The sequence below is a fragment of the Falco naumanni genome, chromosome Z, assembly GCF_017639655.2.
Source record: "Falco naumanni isolate bFalNau1 chromosome Z, bFalNau1.pat, whole genome shotgun sequence".
In the NCBI taxonomy this organism is placed as follows: Eukaryota; Metazoa; Chordata; class Aves; order Falconiformes; family Falconidae; genus Falco; species Falco naumanni.
The window spans coordinates 4,211,760-4,231,509 of NC_054080.1; the positions used below are offsets into that span (position 1 = coordinate 4,211,760).

Genomic DNA, 19,750 nt, shown 5'->3' on the forward strand with positions numbered 1-19,750 from the left:
ATGGTCTGAAACTAGCAACGTACCAACCTGAACAGTACAGTAAAAAAAACACACTATTTTTAAAATTTGTTGGTAATGTGGTAATAACTAAGGTAAATTGTATACTGACATCAATGTACTACACTCAAGAAATGGATTTTTTAAAGGTCAGCATTAAAACAATTTGTCTTTGATTAAACTAGCAGGCTCTGGACAACATTTGAACAGTACAGCTTAGAAACTGTACACTTTCTCAAGAAAACTTCAGCGCAACAGGTTCTGAGCAAATACGTCAAGATGTACAAATAATAAAGGTAGGAGAAGTACTTCCAACAATATTTATGACTGGAACAACTGGGTTGAAGCATGGCCAGACTCAGATCAGCAAGGAACAAGGTTTGCCAGGAAGAAAGGATTTTGAACCTCAGTGTTCTAACACATGGTTTCAGGTGCATAGACATGTGCTGAGGCTGCGCATTGAAGTGTAACATCAACGTGTTTCTGAAAGGAAGAAGATATCTGGCGTGCACTGAGGGCTCGTGAAAAGGGACTGAAATACAACACATGTATTTACACCAGCAGACCTGTGAAATAGGCAAAATTAAAGGGGAAGAAAAAAAAGACTTCTTTTCCAGATGCAGCCTGAAGTGAAGTTAGACAAGCGAAAACCCATGCTTGTATGTAATGGTGCTGTTCTAAAATTGAAAAGAGAGAGTGAACAATTACAGGCAACTATACAAAAGCTTTGTAAGACATTTTGGAAGGCAGACAAAAGAAACAAAAAGAACAGTATCACACACTGATAAAAATTATTACCTCAAGGTGGTTGTTCACATTTATTTTTGCATCCACTTAAGAGACAAAAATAAAGGTACTGACCAGCAGCAATTTCTTAATGAATATTGAAAGTCATATACATACTGACTCTTAAGATAGAATTTCTGTTAGTATCGGGATTATAGTTTTTTTTATTTAGGGTAAATTCATCTCCAGCTTAAACATTGGCTTCAGAGGATATCAAATGACATAAGAACAGAGTGAGTAGGGACAAAAGGTTATGGAACAGTTTAGAGTTTGAGAGAGATTATTTCTCATGTGAAAAAAATGTTTTTGAAAATCAATAATAATCAGGAAGTCATTAAACAAAAATAACATTTGAAAACTGTCGGTCTTTTAAAACGAAGGGAAAGGTTTTAAAAATAGCATATCATTAATGATCTATTCAGAGACTCAATACAGACAAAATATTCCATGCAAACAAAAGTTTCTAATTTGTACCATGAACACGGGAGAACTGACAGCACAGACCCCAAATGAAATACGCAGAAAGTGATGATGACTCTTCAATGATTACCTTATGACAACCAGTCTGGGAACATAGTCAGCTTTGTTCAATAGACACAAAAAGAAAGTATGAACATGATGGAAGTAAAGAATTAAAGTTACAGGAAATAAAAATACCTGTGCTCAAGTTATTGCCCAGACTGACCACTTTTCCACCTCCCTGGCAACACATGTGGCCTCCCATGGGGTTATAACAGCTATGCGGGTAGGAAGAATTAGCCCTCTGTAACTGTTAATGATATAGCCGTGGGAGTACCAGGGGGAGAACTGAATAGCTGGAGCATTCTGGTTTCTTCGTTACAGGAAGGCTGCTTTCTTGTCACTCCATCCTGCGACAGAAAGACCGAAAATTCCCCAAGTGCTATGTATTTTTGAGATAGGATAAAACTCTGGAAAAGTGGAAATATACTGCACTCAGTGTAGGGGAGAGAAGCGTGTTTTGTGCTGAAATACGGAGTGAAAGTTACATGGTGTTTGTAGCTATGATCTAAGCAACATCTACAAATAACTGAAACAATGTGTCACTCACTTTATGTGGCTTTTCATCTGTATAAGCATTAATGTCCAACAGCTGTCAAATTAAAAATAAAGCTAATTAATCCTCTGACACATCTGTGAAATAGCTTCTTATTTTACTGATGGAGAAAGTGTAACCTTGTTCAAATGACTTGCCCAAGGTCACGCAAATCAGTGGCAAACCCAGCCTGAAAACTCACATTCTTAACCACGCATTCAGCTGCCTCGAACATCTCACCACTGTCACCATTCTTATTGTATGTACTATTATGTTAGTCCCAACTGTCTATGAGTGGTATGGCACAAGTATCCTATATGAACCAGAGTCTCTGATTTAGTGATGTAGTTCAAAGGCCTCAATGCCACTGTAATTCACCGGCCACACCAGTGGAAGACATAGCTTCGCATCCCAAAGTCTGTTGTATCTAGAGCTAGGTATCTGCTAGGAACTAGATCTATCAAGGGCACCTGCTACTACTAATAAAATAATGGCAGTTATGGCTGCATTTACTCCACTGAAGTGCATTAAGCATCCCCGTGAACCTGCATGGGGTCTCAAGCCAGGTGGCACAGGCTGGTGGGTGACTCCACACAGGAGCTGTCTCAGTCTCCAGCTGCCGGAAGGGTGCCTGCCCTGCCTCCACTGCCCAGCAGCACTGAGCTGGTGGTATGCTCGGAGGCACAGCAGAAAAGGTCGCTGCGCCCTGGGCTCTCTGGACAATCGTATTCAAGCACATTCAGTTTTATTTACAAGCACAGGCACAGACTGTGTTAGTCCTCCACAGGCAGAAACCTATGTTAAGAACTTTATGTACCATAAATCAATAAATGAGCCTGTACTTTTAACGGCAGCATTAACAAACACACAGCAATGTGCTTTTGTGTGTCAGACTCAGCTTTGGCCTTTCTACAGATTGGTCTTTAAATCAGGTCAGAAAAACCATAACCTACCTGTGCTCTTGACATTTCAATACTAGACCAAGGGTAAAGGATACCAAACCCAACAGCCAGCGGAGAAGAAATCATCGATATTCCCAGATTCACCAACCTGCAAATGGGCTTGAGGAAACACACAAACAGACTTTTCAAAGAAAGCTAGCCTGACACCATCCACATAGCAGGGATGAAGGACTAACTATCCCAGCATCATTTATACCGGGCATTTCAGAAAAAGACCTATTCGCTAATGCACAAGGAAGTACCAACAAATACAGCGTTACACTTGTTCCTTCATCCAAATACAGTCACGTAAATAAAGCCCCATGAAGGCTTATAACGGGAGCAGACTTGCAAGCCTTAAGAAAGAGGAAATACAGGGCGATATGCATTACCTGCAGCGCCAAGTGACCTGAGGCAGACAACTTTGCCTGCAAAGTGAGCAGAAATGGTGCATCCCAGGCAGAGATGCAAAGGCTCGGCTGATCTTACCAGGTCCCTTTTCTATGGTTTCCTTGCCCATTTTAATGCTGCTCCCCTCAAACCTCCTGAAGGAGGTGTGCCACAGCCACATTACCCCCTTCTGCAGGAAATTCTCAGCACAGCTGTCCTTCCAGTCCCCCCACACCCGTACACATGCTGCTGCCCTGGAAGGCACTTAGAAAAGCCTGCCTCATAAAGGGAATCTTACAAATATTTACACTGCATTGCTATATTTAGGCATATCACTACTACAGCAGCAGCAAGGCTGTGTTAAAATCATTGTATTTATAAATCCATGAAGGAAAGCAAACAGCAGTCAATAGAAGCCCACACAGGCAGCTGGCTACAACATTATTTGAAATTATAATACTGAAACGTGGTAATGCAAAAATCAAAGCTGGAAGAGATTTCTGTTGAAACTACGATTTCTTAAACAGAAAAATGGCACCGAATGAATGTGTTACAATGCCGTAAACCCAGGGCTAGAGCCAGCTCCTCCTTTCACTGCCACTGGGCACAAACCCAGCATAATTCCACAGATCTTAGTGGTGTAACTGGAAGCAAATTTTGCCTTTAGAAGGCAAGATATGAAACTTTGTTTCAGCAGATGAAAAGAGGTTGGCTGGAGAGCTGTGAAAGTGGGAGTAGTAGTTTGTTTTAGTGGCCTCAGGAAAAATTCACTTAATACTTTTGGGTAACGCACAGCTTTGAAAACCTGAATGTTTAGATGCCTTCTGAGAACTCTTGAGAGACATGCAAGTGTCAACGTGCTGCTATTTGTCAGCCCTTCTAACACCGGGGGAAGAAGAGAGGGAAAAAAAAAAAAAAAAGAAAGAAAAGCTACCTACATGTTGTATTGCCTGGTAATGTTTGTCACAGGGTGTCTTCTTGATGACTGAGGTACTTAATGTGCAAGGTGACGCTGCTGTGCCAAGGAAACCCACTGAAGTTTGCAAAATTATCAATGATGAGGATAGGCTTGGGGGTGTGAGCGCTTGTGGCTTCAGTAAGAAGAGAGGAAAAAAAATGCAAATTCAGGAAAAAAAGTACAGATTCAGGAAAGAGCAGATACCTTTTTAGTAGCAATGGAGGCGCAACTCTTACAAGATAAAGGGTACCTTGCAGAGCGTGGGGCACGGTTTTTTATTCCGATGGCTGTAATACCCCGTTTTTGCAGTAACACGTAAAGGAAAGGGTCCTTTTCAAGCCGGCTACTGGGAGAAAACCGACCCCAGCCCGCAGCCGGGCACGCCAGGCCCAGAGGCGGTGGGACCCCTCCCCACCCTGCGGGTTGCTGCCCCCAGGCCCGGCGCGGGGTGGTCGGGCCGGGGCGGGGGTAGGGGGGGTCACCCCACCGAGTCCCGCTCCGGGAAGGCCCCACCTGAGGCGCAGGGTGGGCACCAGCCGCCCACCCCCTCAATCGGCCGGGGAGCGCAGCACCGCCCCCGCACAGCCCCTCCTCACGGCCGGGGCGCCCCCCCTCCCGCGCCCGCGCAGCACCTGCCGCCCGCGCCGCGGGGCCGCACTTCCTAAGTCTCTCCCCCCCCGCCCCCGCGGGCCGAGGGGGGTGTCCCTCACGCCCCCCCCTCCCCTCCCCGCCGCCCACCCGCGCACGCGTGCGGGGCGGGGGGGCGTGCGGCGCGCGGGGGCGTGCGGCGCGCAGGCGCGGTGGGGCGCGCTCCGTCGGGCTGCCGCGCGCTCCCGGGCCGGCCGGCGGGAGGCGGGGTGAGAGCGCGGGGCCGCGGGAGCCGCTCCCCTGGCGGCCGGCGGGGGCCGAGGCAGCCGCGGCGGGGCCCTGCGGAGCTGCGCTGCGCGCCCAGCCCCCGCCCAGCCGGCTATTGTTCCCAGCCCGTCTCCGCCGGGGAAGTTTTGCCCGCGTCCCGGCTCCGCTCCCCGCCGGGGCGGGGCGGGGCGGGGCGGGGGGGTGGGGGGGGGACTGGGGCCCCTTTGTCGCCACCTCCCCGGCGTGCGGCGGCGGCCGGCGGAGGGGGGCCGGCGGGGGGGGGAGGGGGGCGAGGCTCAACATGATGGCGGCCGAGGCCGGAGGTGAGGAGGGCGGTTCGGTTACCTCAGCCGGGACGGCGGGAGCCGCGGCCGGCGCGGAACCGGGACACCACCCCGCCGTGTGCCGGGCTAAGGGGCCGGGGCCGCAGGGCCCCTTCCCGGCCGGTTCTGGTAGCCTGGGCGCCGGCCCCCCGGGCGGCCCGGCATTGTGCTCGGTGCTGGGGCACCTGGAGCTGGGCGCGGGGCCTGCCTCCCCGGTGGCCGCCGCCGCCGCCACGGCGGCCGGCCCGGGGCAGGGACCGGAGGCGGCCCGGGCCGCCGATTCCGGTACCGCCGCCTTCCCCCCGCTGCCGCCGCCGCCGCCGCCCCCCTCGTCCGGGGGGCTGGGGACTGTGGACGAAGGCGACTCGCTGGATGGGCCGGAGTACGAAGAGGAGGAGGTGGCCATCCCGCTCAACGCGCCCCCCACCAACCAGTGAGTAGCCGCCGCCCCGCGGGGCCCGCCACACCCGGCCGCTCCCCCCCCCACGCACCCCCGCAGCCTCCGCGGAGCGGGGCCGCCGCGCCCCCGCCTCACCCGGCGAGGCGCGTGTGCGAACTCCCGTGGAAGTCCCGCAGAAGTTTTGCGCCCCCCCCCGCCCCACCCGGTTCCGCTCCGGCAGGAAGGCTGCTCCGCCGGAGCGCGCCCGCGGCCGGGAGCCCCGCTGCGGGGCAGGGGGCAGCCCCCCTCGGCGGCCGCCGGGCAGCCCTGCCCTGTGCGGGGGGAGGGGGGCCGGGGGGGCGGCGGGCACCGGCCGCGGGGGCGCCAAGCCAAGCTGCCCACCGTGGAGGGTGGTACCGGGGTCGGCTCCTGGGGACCAGCCGGGTTAGTTTTTTGCAAGTTTTCGTAGCGATACTGCAGGCTGCCAGGAAGAGTGAGCTATTCCGGTTGTGGTTTAACTACCTGTTGGGGAGACTTTTCCAATCTCCGGTAGCACTGTCGTCTTCTGTCTTAGAAGAGCAATTTTTTTTTTTTTTTTTTTCAAATAAAACCTAACAAAAATGCTGTCCACGGCATAATTCCCATCCCATGTCATCATTCTCCATTGCATTGCTTTATACTAAAGGAAACACAGTAATACTTCACTTTTCCATTCCATACCCAAACATAGCTAAAGTGATGCACACGTGTTTGGCTTTTTCTTCAATTCAGGCAGCTGAAACATGGCTTTAAAATGAATTAAAAATCAGTCCTGTATTTTAAAGTGTTAGCAGAGAGGCAATCTTTACAAATAAAGTCTAACTGCTTTGTTGCTCAACCAAGGTGGGGGGGGGGACGACCCCCAAAATCTGTAAACCTACTGTTAGGTTTTATTACTCTTATCCATCCATTAGGCTAATCGTGATTCCTGCAGTGCTTGGTAATAGAAAGAATCCTACACTAGAGGCACACCAGTTCTGTGTTTATATTGTGTGAAATATAAGATCAGATAATGTTATATAGAGTTCATGTACTTAGTGAGTACTCTGAACAGCTTTAAAGCCTGCAGTTTACGTGAAGCACTCTCAAGCTTGTATGAGAACAGAAAATAGTCCTCAAGCAGGTAATGTATTCTCCCAAAAATCAAGTTGCTTCAAAGGCTTTGATTGGTTTCATCGCTATCTAGAAATACGTTGTTTCTAAAGTTACAGTGAGTATAGTCAATAATTTAGGGTTTTGAGGTACAGGGTGGCAGATGTATTCAAGAGGTAGGTCAGAAAGTTAATCTGAAAACCCATCTGAATTTGGGTTCTTTTTTACATTCTCTCATAATCCCACTGTCACAGAGTTCCCTTCTGTGCTAGTTCGCTTCACTGCTTCCAAGGTTTCAGGAGCAACTGCCACTGTAAGGAGGACATAAAATGTAACATTATAGGATTTCTTTTAAATTAATCTCTCTAACCTTGACAGGTTTCCTAGTAATCCTTTATTCTTTCAATTTCTGGACTTGTGGAAATTTGTAAATGTTAAGGCCTTGTTTTGTGAAGGCAGTGTTTGAATGGTCTTAAACTTGCAGAATTTCCTAATGAGCTAGAAATAGGATTAGGCAGGTTTGACAAAGGATAAGGAGGGAAATAGAAGCACATAAAAGAGAAGTTACTCCTTCAGTGTTGCATGCCAAGCCAGTGAGGTACAGAATTCTGCTCTTCTGATTTTCTCTCTGAAAGATCAGACTGCTTCTTCTGTTAAGACCTGGCTGAGTTGCTCAGAGAACCGAGGAAAAAGCCAAAAAGCAAGCTTTGTAAGAAGTATTTTTGGAAAGTGGGGTACTTACTTGTGAATAATTACCTGTTTGATGCTGTCTAATTTCTACCATACCTACAATTCTGAGTGGATTTTACAGTCAGAACATTGTTTTGTAGGTCACGTGCAAGGGTGATGGTTAACTTTTCATGAAGGAAGATGTTAGAATTCCGACAAGGAGTACATGCAAGGGAAGACTGCAGAGGCCCTGATTTTGTTTTGGTTGACGAGGTTACTTACCTGATTCTCAAACAAAGGGAACATCAAAGTTTTTGTAGGACCAGGGTGTAGCTCTGTAGTTAAATGTTCTTCTCTCGGAGATTCTTTAATACGGAAACATCCAAGAAATAAAATACGTTTAAAAAACTGATTTGGAAGTTCTTACCTCTCTATACTTAAGCTTTTTCTTTGTAATTTTATCCTTGGTGTGTGACTTTAACATAAAAGAAGGAATTAATATGGCTGGTTAAAATAATTGGAAGCCTTTTCCCCTTTTGTTTCTCATTTTATACAGCATCGGTTTTTACCATTTCAATTAAGTCATTTACATTGGCCATATGTCGGTAGTAAATTGTATCCTTTCAGTCCTGCTGTTTTATTCTGGAAGTGCCCTTTCTTTGCAGTCATACCATCTGCTTCTGCGGAGTTGAACTCTTGATTTATTACCAAAACCAAAGATCAATATTATCTATCATCTTACATAAGGAAAGGTCCAATATAAGTATATAAGAGCAGTAATTGAACTTCTAATTTAAATTTGTGATTAAATTTATCCAGTTGAATGTGATTACAAAACTGCTGTTCCATTTGTTTAAATATCACTGCCAGCTCCACCCTTTCCCACTTCCTCCTAATTCATTCAGTTTTTATAGGAGGCATGCAGGGTTGGCTTGATGGGTAATTCCACAACTCTGTCAAATGGTTTTCTTTCTTTGTCTTAATTGCTTGTAGTATATTACGTGTACATCAGAAATTGAGAGTGCTTTTCACTCCTGGCCTTGCTTTATGTGATAGAAATTTACTATTCTCCCGTATAAGAATGAAAAGGAATTATTTCTTTTGTAATAGTAACGACTCACTAGGCTTCTTTGCCTTCCCATGGACAGGCATCACATTTCAGGATTTACGGAATGGTTGGTTACTGACTCCAGACAAATAACTGGTAAAAGTTGCTGCAAGTGTTTCCAAATTCATACTCCAATGTCAGATTAGGGTTTTAAGTATAGAATAAGATGAAGCTTTCTGCGTAAACTTAGACACTTTATCACTTTTTTGTCTCTTAACTTGTTTTGCCAATTAAAAAAAGCCCGGAACAAACACAAAACAAAAAATTAGTGAGTTCCCGGTTTGCAAGTGTTAGGCCATAAAGATGTTGCAGACAAACACCTTTTTGTGTGTGCGTGTGTGTTTTAAACATGAATAAGTTTTTAAATAATGCATAGTTAACATTCTGGCTTTCACAGTAACTAACCTGAAGAGATGGGAAGTGAAGCAGATGCAAGTTCTGCACTTCCCATCAGGATGCTGTAAATATAGTTTGCTCAGGGTAGTCAGGATGTGTTCGTCTTAGCTAGCAAGCACCTAATACACTTTATTTCCTCTTCTCTTTTCCACGTACCTAAGGAAGAGGGGAACTTGTCTTCTCATAGCTTGTTTTCTTTAACTTTCTAGCAGTGGGAGGTGATTGTTAGCATGTATCAGGTTTTCTGTATTCAAAAACTCAAAATCTCCGGGTAGGGTGGGTTTTTGTCTTTGATCTGGAGTGAAACTGACTTAAGGCTTGTCTGTTTTGTGTGTGTGTGTGTGTGGTTTTTCAGGAGCACAGCAGTAGCATGTTTATATAGTAGCTTAATGCTAGGTGGGAGGCACAGGATGCTAGAGAATAAAGTGGGCAACCCTGTGTTTGTTTTGGTCATTTTTTTCTGTGCTTTCTACCCCATTTGCAAAGCTTGCTGACAGGGGCTGAAACAGTGTAAGGAAATGGCTTCAAATTTAATGAATGAATGCTGTTTAACTTGGTTGTAACCAGCTGGATGTGGAATAGTTCAGTTGTTTATGTATTCGATTAAAAATCATATTTGACACATTTATTTTTGATCCTAGTATCGCAATGCATTAAGGTGGCAGAAGCAGTTCCAATATATTCCAGCAAAACTGTCATTTTCATATGATGTTTTTTGAGCGTGTTTATCAGTTTGAAAAGGAAATCAAAATCAAAAGCTATGAACCATACAAAACGAAATAGGCTGTCAAAATACTGTCTGGTTGAAATAGATCTTACCCAAAGCAGATATATTCTTACAGTCACTCTCGATGCCTGTTGAGGCAATGTAATAGTGAGAAAAGAGCTGAAGATAAAGAGGTAGGTAGAGAAATATTAAATAAGCATGGATTGCATGAAAGTAGAACATTTTCCTACCTGAATGTAATGTGAAGTTTCTTCATGTGACTGTCAGAGGTGGCAGGTCCGGGGTTCTGCAGCAATTATTTCACTTACTCATGAAAAGGATTTTTTTCAGTTTGAATAATGGCTGAAGGCCCTTTTCCATGCTGTTGAGTGGATCTGTTGCACTGAAAACTGAGGGGAAATAATATTGGCATGTTCAGTTAGGTACTGTATAAACAAAAAATTAAATGTAATGTGACTTGATTTTAAAATAGGCAGTTTCTTTTCTGTTCAGCAGTTAATATGGTTAGCAGGGAGACTTTTCTTTTTTAGATAATGGATTTTATTATTAATTCCTGTTCTCTGTGGAAGATGAACACCTTGTTTTTCTATAGCTGATGGGTAGTGTACTGATGTGGCCACTTACAACATAGACCTGAATGTAAATCTGATTTTAGTTGTGGCCGAATGGGTGGTGGTAGAAGTGCTGTTCTTAATCGAATGGTTAAAAGTAGCAGAGCAAAATCATACCTAACCATATATGGGAAGCGAAGCAGTAAGTAAACGGAGTGTGTTAGGTACATATATAAATGAAAGCTTCAGTTGAAGAAAACCAGAAGTGGAACAGCATTTGATGCCAGAAAAAGTTTGAGGAGGACTTTTCAGTAGTTCAGTCAATATTTCTAGTTAACATCAGATGATGTCATTTTGTTTAAACAGTGAATAGAGTCTCTTGACCTGCACTTTATCTAGTTTTTACTTTGTGTTGTATATTGACTCCCAGAACTTCAGTGTGGGATTTAAGCACTTCGTCTACTGGCCTGCCCTATTGAGAAGCATGAAACTGTGCCATACTTCCTTCACCTTTTCTTGTAATGTTTTGTGGCCGGGGAGTGAGGAGAAACACAAAGTTTGCCAGTGAAGACATGGGTCTCTTCAGTGTAGGACCCCATCTGTTGATCCAGCCATATATTTCTAGGGCTCCTTATAGTACTTTTCCAGTTTCTCACATATCTTTTTCTCCTTTAACACCCCCACCCCCAAAATAATGGTATTTGCCTCACTGGTAGGCACAGTAGGAGGGAAGAGAAGGCATATTGTTTTAACGTTGTCTTTGTGCTGCATATAAGTATTGCAGTGAAACAATTATTCATTCCTCTGTGTTCCTCCAGAGTATGGTCAGTACCAATAAAATGTGCTTGACAAGTTTTATATGCTTGTCCCGTTTTATGTACTTTTATGCAGGCAGTCTTTAGTACTTTTTTATTTTTATGTAAAATACCTGCTTTATCGCTCCAGAGCAGAAGACATTTCAGTTTTACATGAGTCTATCTTTAAATTGTATTTTGTGTTGAAGGTGATGGGGAGTAATCAGCGTGGATTTATGAGGGGGAAATTGTGCTTAACCAGCCTAACAGCCTTCTGCAGTGAGGTCATTGGCTCAGGGAGAAAGGGGGAGAGTTTACCTCAATTTTAGTAAGGCTTTTGACACAGTCTCCCATAGCCTCCTCATAGACAAGCTGACAGCGTACAGTTTAGATAAATGGACAGCGAGGCAGACTGAAAACCGGCTGAACGGCCAGGCCTAGAGGGTGGTGATCAGCAGCACAAAGTCCAGGTGGAGGCAAGTCGCTGGTGGTGTTCCTCAGGGTGTACCCAGGGGCCAGCCAGTACTGTTTAACATTTTGATTAACGACCTGGATGCTGGGACAGAGTGCACCCTTCCCAAGTTCACAGACAATGCAAGATTGAGAGGAGTGGCTAAAACACCAGGTGGCTGTGCTGCCATCCGGAGTGACCTGGACAGGCTGGAGAACTGGACTGCAAGGGATCTTGTGAAGTTCAACAATGGAAATTCAAAGCTCTGGCACAGGGGAGGAGTAACCCCAAGCGCCTGCTGGGGGCTGAGCAGCTGGAAAGCAACTCTGGGCATCCTACCGGACAGAGCCAGCAATACACCCTCATGGCAAAGAAGGCTAACAGCGTCTTGGGCTGCACTGGGAGGAGCATTGCCAGCAGCTCGAGGGAGGTGGTCCTTCCCCTCAGCTCAGCACTGGTCAGATACATCTGGGGTGCTGTGTCCATTGCTGGACTCGCCAGCACAAGAGAGACATGGACTTGCTGAAGTGGGCCCGGTGCAGGGCCACCAAGATGAAGAAGGGTCTGGACCGTCTGTCGGACAAGGGGCAGCTGAGACAGCTGGGACTATTCGGCGTGGAGAAGAGGAGGCTCGGGTGGGTCTTGTCTATATGTATAAATACCTAATGGGAGGGAATGAAAATCAGGGAGTCAGGCTATGCTCAGTGATGCCCAGTGACAGGGCAAGAGGCAATGGAAGCAAACTAAAAAACTTGAAATTCTACATGAAAAAAAAAAGAGACGCCTTTTTTATGGTGGGGGCTGTGTGTGTGAAACAGTGACAATATTGCCTGGAGCGGCTGAGGACTCTCCATCATTGGAGATGTTCATTACCCAACTGAGCATGGCCCTTAGCAGCCAGCTGTACCTGACCCTGCTTGAGTGGGGCGGCAGGGGGAAGGTTGAACTTAGATGATCCCCATTGTTCACTTCCAGCTTAAATGAATCTCTATATGTATAAACATACTGTTTATAGTTGAGGATCAGTGTGTTGCGGGACCTATTTGCTGGAAATTGTTACTTGAGGTAGGCAGGAATAACATCAGAGACAGTAGCCAATAGGGAAGACTGAAGGAAGGTACAAGAAATTCTTAGGTTGGTAAACAGGATGTTTCATTATTTTCTATGTAGGCAGATATAATTTCTGCTGGAAAAGCTCAAGAATTTGCCTTTTTAACAAAAAGGAAAATTTTTAAAGTAGCTAACAGTGCTGTTTAAATATTTAGTGAATTTGCTTTAGAGATCTATCTTTTCCTTCTAAGAGATATTTTTATTACAATGTATGTAAACCAGTGTTGCTAAATGCTGCAGTCGTATTTCAGGAACAGACTGTCGAGGTCTCCAGGATGCTCATTTTACCCAGCCAGTGTTCTTGTATGTTAGCAGTCTGACTGTTATGATGATCAGTACATAAAAAAGTCACCTTTATCTTCAAATTTGGGTATTTTCAGCTGCTTCTCAGGCCAACTTCATACCAAATCAATTACTTTTGTTACGGTTTCCTTTTTTGTTAAACTGAAGTAGTAATACTTGTTAATCTGAAGTGCAAATTGGTCTTTCATAAGTATACCGTTTCATCGGGGTTGGAATATACAGAATCATAGAACCATAAAATAGTCCAGGTTGGGAGGGACATTGGAAGATCATCTGGCCCAACCTTTTGTTGGGAAAGGGAGTGCAGTGGAGATTACCTAGCAGCCTGTTCAATCGCATCTTGGAAACCTCCAGTGAGGTTTTCTCTGTCACTGAGGAGGCTGTTCCAGTGAGTGATGTCGCTGTAAAAAGCATTTAACTACTGCTTTTTAACTACTTAACTATTTAACTACTACCATGATGAGGTCCCCCTGAGCCCTCTCTTCTTCAGGGAGAAGACGCCTAACTCACTCTTTTCTCACAGGGGAGGTTCTCCAGCCCTTTGATCATCTCATGGCCATCCTCTGGTTCCTTTCCTGTCTGTCTGCATCTTTCTGGAATTGTGGGGAGCAGAACTGGACACCGTACTCCGTGCACAGCCTGACAGCTGGGTAGAGTGGGATGATCATGTCTCTGTCTCTGGTAGCAACGCCCCTGTGGATGCAGCCCAGGGTCCGATTTGCCTCCCTTGCTGCAGCAACATGCTGCTGATTCGGGTTCATCTTGCTGGGGCTCCCAGGTCCCTCTCAGCAGGGCTGCTCCCCAGCCCCACACAGATTCCACCCAGCCGGGACTAGGCTCTTTGGCCACCCCAGGTGCAGGACCTTGCACTTGTCTTAACTGTTAAAATTCATACTGCTCTTGCTAGCCCACTCTTCCAGCCTGCTGAGGTCCCTCTGTAAGATGGCTCACCCTTCCAACGTGCCCACCTTGCCACCCAACTTGGTGTAAACAATCTTGTGGGGGAGTTTTCAATCCCATCATCCAGCTCATTTATGAAGATGTGGAACAGCATGGGGTCCAGTATTGGTCCCTGGGGGACCCCGTTTGTGAGAGGCTACCAGCCTGAGTAACAAACCACTGATCACCACACTCCAAATGCAGCTGTGGGCCAATTTCCTACCTGCCTTGTGGACCACCCATCCAGTATGTATCTTGCCAGGTAATGTTAGTGTTGAGATGTTAGCTGTGTGTAATTATATTTGAAGAAGTTGAGTATGTAACTACATTTAAACCATTACAGTGTTCTGCTAAGAATTACTGTCATTAGTTCAGCAGGGGTGGGCAGATTATTTTCTTATTAATATCTACTCAGAGATATTTGGACAAGGGTTTCTTCTAGGAAATTCCCCTTGTAGAGTACACTGGTTTCTTTTCTGGAGTGGTTTCCAGAAACCATCTATGTTTAGCCAACCTTATCAAAGGTTGGAATAACATGGCAATTCTGTGTAGATTTGTGTAAGAGGTTTTTCTAAAATTTTGGTCTTTTTTTTTTAATTTAGGATTTTAAGTCCACCTCTTGCTTTCTGTAAAATTGCATGTATGTATGTAAGTGTTCACCTGCAAGTAGATGCACAAAAGGATATTCTGTCTGTGTTTTACTCATTGGGTTTTGTATGGTTATTATAAATAAATTGCATCATCTTTTTCTATATATCAAATTTAAGAGTAACCATAAATCCATTCCATTTTTTATATTGCCATCTATTAGTAGAGTAACACTGGAGACATTACAAGATTCAACCTTGAATACTTGCTTAATGTGGAAGATTAAGGAATTGCTGGCATTACTGAGTTCAAAACCACCTTTTCCTCAGATTTTTTCTTGCATAGATTTTTGTGCTTTCTAAGCATCTGGGGAGAGATTTTTTTTATTTTTTTTTTTGTTCTTTCTACTCCTTTGCAATAAAAGGGATGCTGGAGAAATATCTTTATTCCTCCAAAAGCAGGATATTACTGAACCTCTGTAGCAGTTGTCTTGTTCTATATTCAAGACTAGAAACAGGTTTTTTTTTCTTAGTTGTCCACACAGTTCTTACACAACAAATCCAACAGCATGATGTGAATTGTTCGTAGTGCATGTGGGAAGTACTGGACATCTTTTAATTCAAGCATTGTACCCATCTTTGATTTCTAGTGTGTAACTGTCACGGTTTGTTGTTACAGAAGCAGTTACTTATCCATGGCTGCCATGCAGCTCTCTAGAGAGGCATTCCAGCTTGAAGGGGAGGTGAGAGTGGAGCACAAAACAAAAATCTGTGCATCCTTAGAGATGGTGAGGTGCGAGGAGGGGCGGAAGGTGAGGGAGCCCGTGTTACATTTAATGAGGTTAATGGCAGACAAGATGAATATCATCTTAGAAATGCCTTAATTATTGCCAAAGAGTGTCTGCTGATCTGTGTAGGAGTATTAACATTGTTTCTGTAGTAGTTACTTTCTAGTTCAAACAGAAAAAGGCCTATTTTTGACCCTGCGGGCACAAGTAGGCAGCATTTAAAAATGGGAAGTTTCTTGCTAAAAACTTTAATGAGTTCCAGAATTCATTTCCTAAGCTGATCCTGCAGTAAGAAAATGCAAGCTGTTCCAAGAGCTATTTTTCAGCCAGTTTAGCTGTATTTCACCTGCTTATTGGTGGTTCTCACAAAAATGAGATAGGCACTGTTCAGTAAATGTATATCAGGTAGGATTGAAAGAAATCTTTTGGCTCTGTTGGCTGTCGTCACATCTCTGTCTCCTTTAAAGCTTATGTCATTGTTTGTTACAGCAATTGAAACTTCTAGAACCTTTCTTTCCTTAGTGAAGTTATTTAAATGTATGCATTCTTGACTGTATGCTTATCTTGCTCTTTCATCTCTGCATAGTCTTTTTGTTAAGGTGTTAGGAGGTTTTTGGCTGATCTGTTTTGGTCTAGGCCAGAGCTGGTGTAGACTTTGCTGAAAGTGTTTTGACAGCATTTTTTGGAGGTGTATGCAGGTCCCAAAGTTAACAGGTTGGCACAGCTGGTGTACTGAGGAGTGCCTGTGGTAGTGACTTTCCACATTAGTTGGCTGGTTCCTACTCTTGAAGTGCAGCATGGTTCAGTTTTCCGCATGCTGTTTGTAATGGGCTTTGGAACAGTCAAATGAGAAAAGCAGAATGATTCTTCATTACACTTGGATGTGTTTAAACGCATTGTACTGCCTCTTAGAAAAAGGAATAGGGATATAAAAGAAATAAAACCCCCTCCTTCCCTTTTTCTAGTAGAGTACACAACGATTTCATGCACATTGGATGCAGAACACTTAACTTGGCTTCAAGTTTGTTCCAGCTCTTGTTTCATTATCTTAAAGGTGCATCCAGTATCATAGTTGATACATATTTGCAAAGAGCTTTTTCTGGCAGGAAGTTTTGTGATGTGGAGAACTGCAAGGAGGTGGTCAGAAATTGGTAACTACTGAACAGTAACTAACAAGACAGAAGAAAGATCTAAATTTAGTGAAGTCTCTGTGAAACTGACCTTAATTTAATCTCTACAAATAATGTACATGAAGGAAGTAATGCAGCCTTACAAATCTGACAGAGATGGGGCATAAATTATTAAAAGGCAGAGTCAGCATAACAATGGTAAAACTAAGAATGTCTTTTTAGGCTAAGAGAAACTGTAGGACTGAAATGAAACTTGAATGAAATAGAAGTCTTTAGATGGAAAGCTTGAGGGATGCTGGTTGGTGTTAACAGGTTAAGAAGAAACAAATAATAACAGGATACTTTGTTGTGGCTTTTTTTTCCCCTCTGTGTTCATGAAACTGTACTTGAGATTTCTGTGCGCCCTTTGAAATTGAGGATTTTCCCAGTTCAAGACAATCAGCTTTGCTCTCTTTCACTTCTAATAGGAACAGAGCTCACATAGTCTCAGGCGGTGGTAACAAGAATCTGTAATGTGTGAAAGGTACTAAGGCAGTGACTGAATTGATGGGAGGGGAGCACTGACCATGACTCCTAGAAGTTCTCTGTTCGCTTTATGGGTTTTGTTGAAGCAGCAGAGTATGGCTAACAAGAGCTTTGAGTGAAGCGGATGTGGCGTTTGACTTTTTTTTTTTTTTTTTTTTTTTTTTCCTGTGCACCATAGCTTTTTCTAGGTGGAACTAGGGAGGTCTGCAGCTATTATCAACATCTACATTTTTGTTCTGGGTTGCTGAGAAACACTTTTACTCCCCTTCAGTACTTTCTCCTAGATTCCCTCCTCCCAAACCTACTGTGTTCCTAAGTAAAAACTGCAGTATACTGTACCAGCAGAATCCTTCTATAGAACAACAAAGCTTTGTAATATTTGCTTTTCCCACATGAAAAAAGGAAATATGTAAATAAAAGGTTTTGGTTGAACAATGTGACATGCTTACACACACAATAGCAGCTGCCTCCTTCCAGATGGTACATTCACCATCTGCTACCTCTTTGTGAACAGCCCGTGCCTTGCATGGACCTTGTGGTGTGTCCCACGTTGGGGGCCAGAAGTCCTGTTACTGTACCATGAGCTTGCTGAAGCGATGCAGCGTAGTTGTGTTCCTGCCCACAGTAGAAATTGCTGTCTAGGCCTAATGAGGCTGGTGTGACTGTATGTCTGGTACACAGCATCTTCCATGGAGGCAAGGAAAATTAAGGCACTCTTGCTTGCAGGCCAGAGGTAGCAGCTCTAACTGCACTGCAACTCATTTAATGAGTGTTATGACTTGGCTTATGGCTGTCAGCCACGTGACGTGGCTGTGGCTGTAGTGTAGGGGACCATTCTTCTGCACAGCTGTATGTCACTTGTGTGGATGTATAAGCTGTTTGTGGTGTTATTGTGTCTGCGTTCTGCTGTTTGCTGTAATTAAGATTGTGATACCATAGGGTTGGAGTTTTGAACGTGGTTTTGATTTAAACTGGCAGATGAGATAATATTCTTGTGTAGCTTCTGACTGCTTTGTAAAACATAGAAATCTATTATTGGTATTCTCTTAGAAGCAAAATAAAGAACTGTTTTACAAGTTTGTTACAGCAGTTAAATGGGTGGTCATGGAACCAACCACCTAAATTGTGATCTATAGCTGGTAAGACATTTGTTTAACCACTCCATAACATTCTGTTGCAAGGATACTTGCATCTTCTCTTCTAATGCATTTCATAATAGCTATTGTATTGTCAGGACACTAGCACTGATTCAGAATGCCATTTAATTATGTTTGCTCAAAACACTGTGAAAATGGTGGATTGTCTGCATTTAAAAAATTTTCAAAGTTAATGTTATAAATACAAAAGTGTTCCTAGGTCTGACTAGGCAAGCAAGCAGAGGTGACTGATAAGAAATGATAAGGATATTGTCTTTGGCAATGATAGAGGATATGTATCTAAGTGGTAGCGAGTTATGGCTTTGAGTGCATGCATTTGTTAAGTCACAGCCACAGGGACAATTTTATATTTACAAGCAGCTAGGCAGGCTTTTTTATTTCGTACCTTCCTATCCAAAGCTTAACTCCTTTCATGAGACTCGTAGTGCACTGTAGGTAGGACTCCCTTTTATGTGTGTTCAGACACTGTATTTGATGTAAATCAAGAGGTCTGGTTAAGCATTGCTTCTGACTGTGACCACATTAAACTTACATCTGTTATGCCTGCAAAATGCTGAAGTTGTTACCTTGACCTATAAAACTTGAAATGGTGCACAGCTTCTGAAGAGAGAGAGGTGGTTTCTTCTGATACATTTTTTCAGAAACGCCGAACTTGGGCATCATAGAAATACCTGACTGAGGGTTAAAGCCAGAAGATCTGGGATTTATTTTATTTCAGAATTGATGATAGCCTGGTCCTGTCCTTCAGTATTCCGCATTCTTTATTCTCTGATGAAATTATGATGAGTAGGGCAGGTTCTGTAGTTTAGTTGTTCCTGTTGTACTTTTCTTTGGATAACATTGGATAGATCTTCCTTTATAAATGGTAATACAGCATAAGAGATCTTAACATAACCCGTATGAATTTGTGCTCGGTATATTACCCAGTATTCACATCATAGATCTATATGGATGTATTTCAAAGGAAAAGAATCCCACAACCTTTCAACAGAAGTATTTTTATTTTTTTTTAAATAATGCCACTTCTTAATTGTGCACTTGACATCCTTAAATCAGACTGAGTACAGCATTTTTGTAAAGTAGTCTTTACTATTTGCTGTCAAACTACTTGAAGATGATGACATAAGTGTATCTTCTTATAATAGTGAGACCAGGTGATAGCTGGATGAAATATAAGATGCGCACTTCTAACAATGAAGTCCTTCAACAGTGTTATACTGTATATTGCTTGAAAAAAGTGGTTCCAGTGTTTGAAATAGTGCTTGAAAAAGTTTGGTCTAGTTACCAAACTGCTCTCTGGAAAAGCACAGTTATTTCTCGACAAGCATTTTGCATACTCTGATGATGTCTTAGAGCTTGTACTTAATTAAGTGTGTATCCTGTTTTTTAAAGATGCGTACTATCTGCAGGGGCTTCCTGAGGATACTACTTGAGCTGTTTTCTGCTGTCATTGCCCAATATTGACTGCTTTGCTGCCATTTGTATCTTCCTGTCGGTTGGTAGTTAAATTCTGTGTTGATACTTATTTCTGTATCTAGTGATACAGAGCAACTGTACATAGCACTAGTGCATAGTAAGCTGTAAAACTCAGTATTATTTTCTATCAGCTGTTAATATTTCAAGTATGTGCTCAGTGACACTGAATTTAATTGCACTTTGAAGTTAACCAGATACTTTCGTTTCAGAAAACAAATCTTTTCT

The 19,750-nt window shown here is 43.8% G+C and overlaps 1 protein-coding gene across 1 annotated transcript in view; it reads left to right on the plus strand.

The window, feature by feature from the left end:
• The first annotated feature begins 5,259 nt into the window (after nt 1–5,259).
• The window catches only part of RASA1 (RAS p21 protein activator 1), a 68,041-nt gene continuing 53,550 nt past the window's right edge, over nt 5,260–19,750 (plus strand). The window contains exon 1 of the mRNA XM_040579284.1: nt 5,260–5,737. Coding sequence (XP_040435218.1) covers nt 5,283–5,737 — 455 coding nt within the window. The 5' untranslated portion in view covers nt 5,260–5,282. The remainder of the gene's footprint in view (nt 5,738–19,750) is intronic.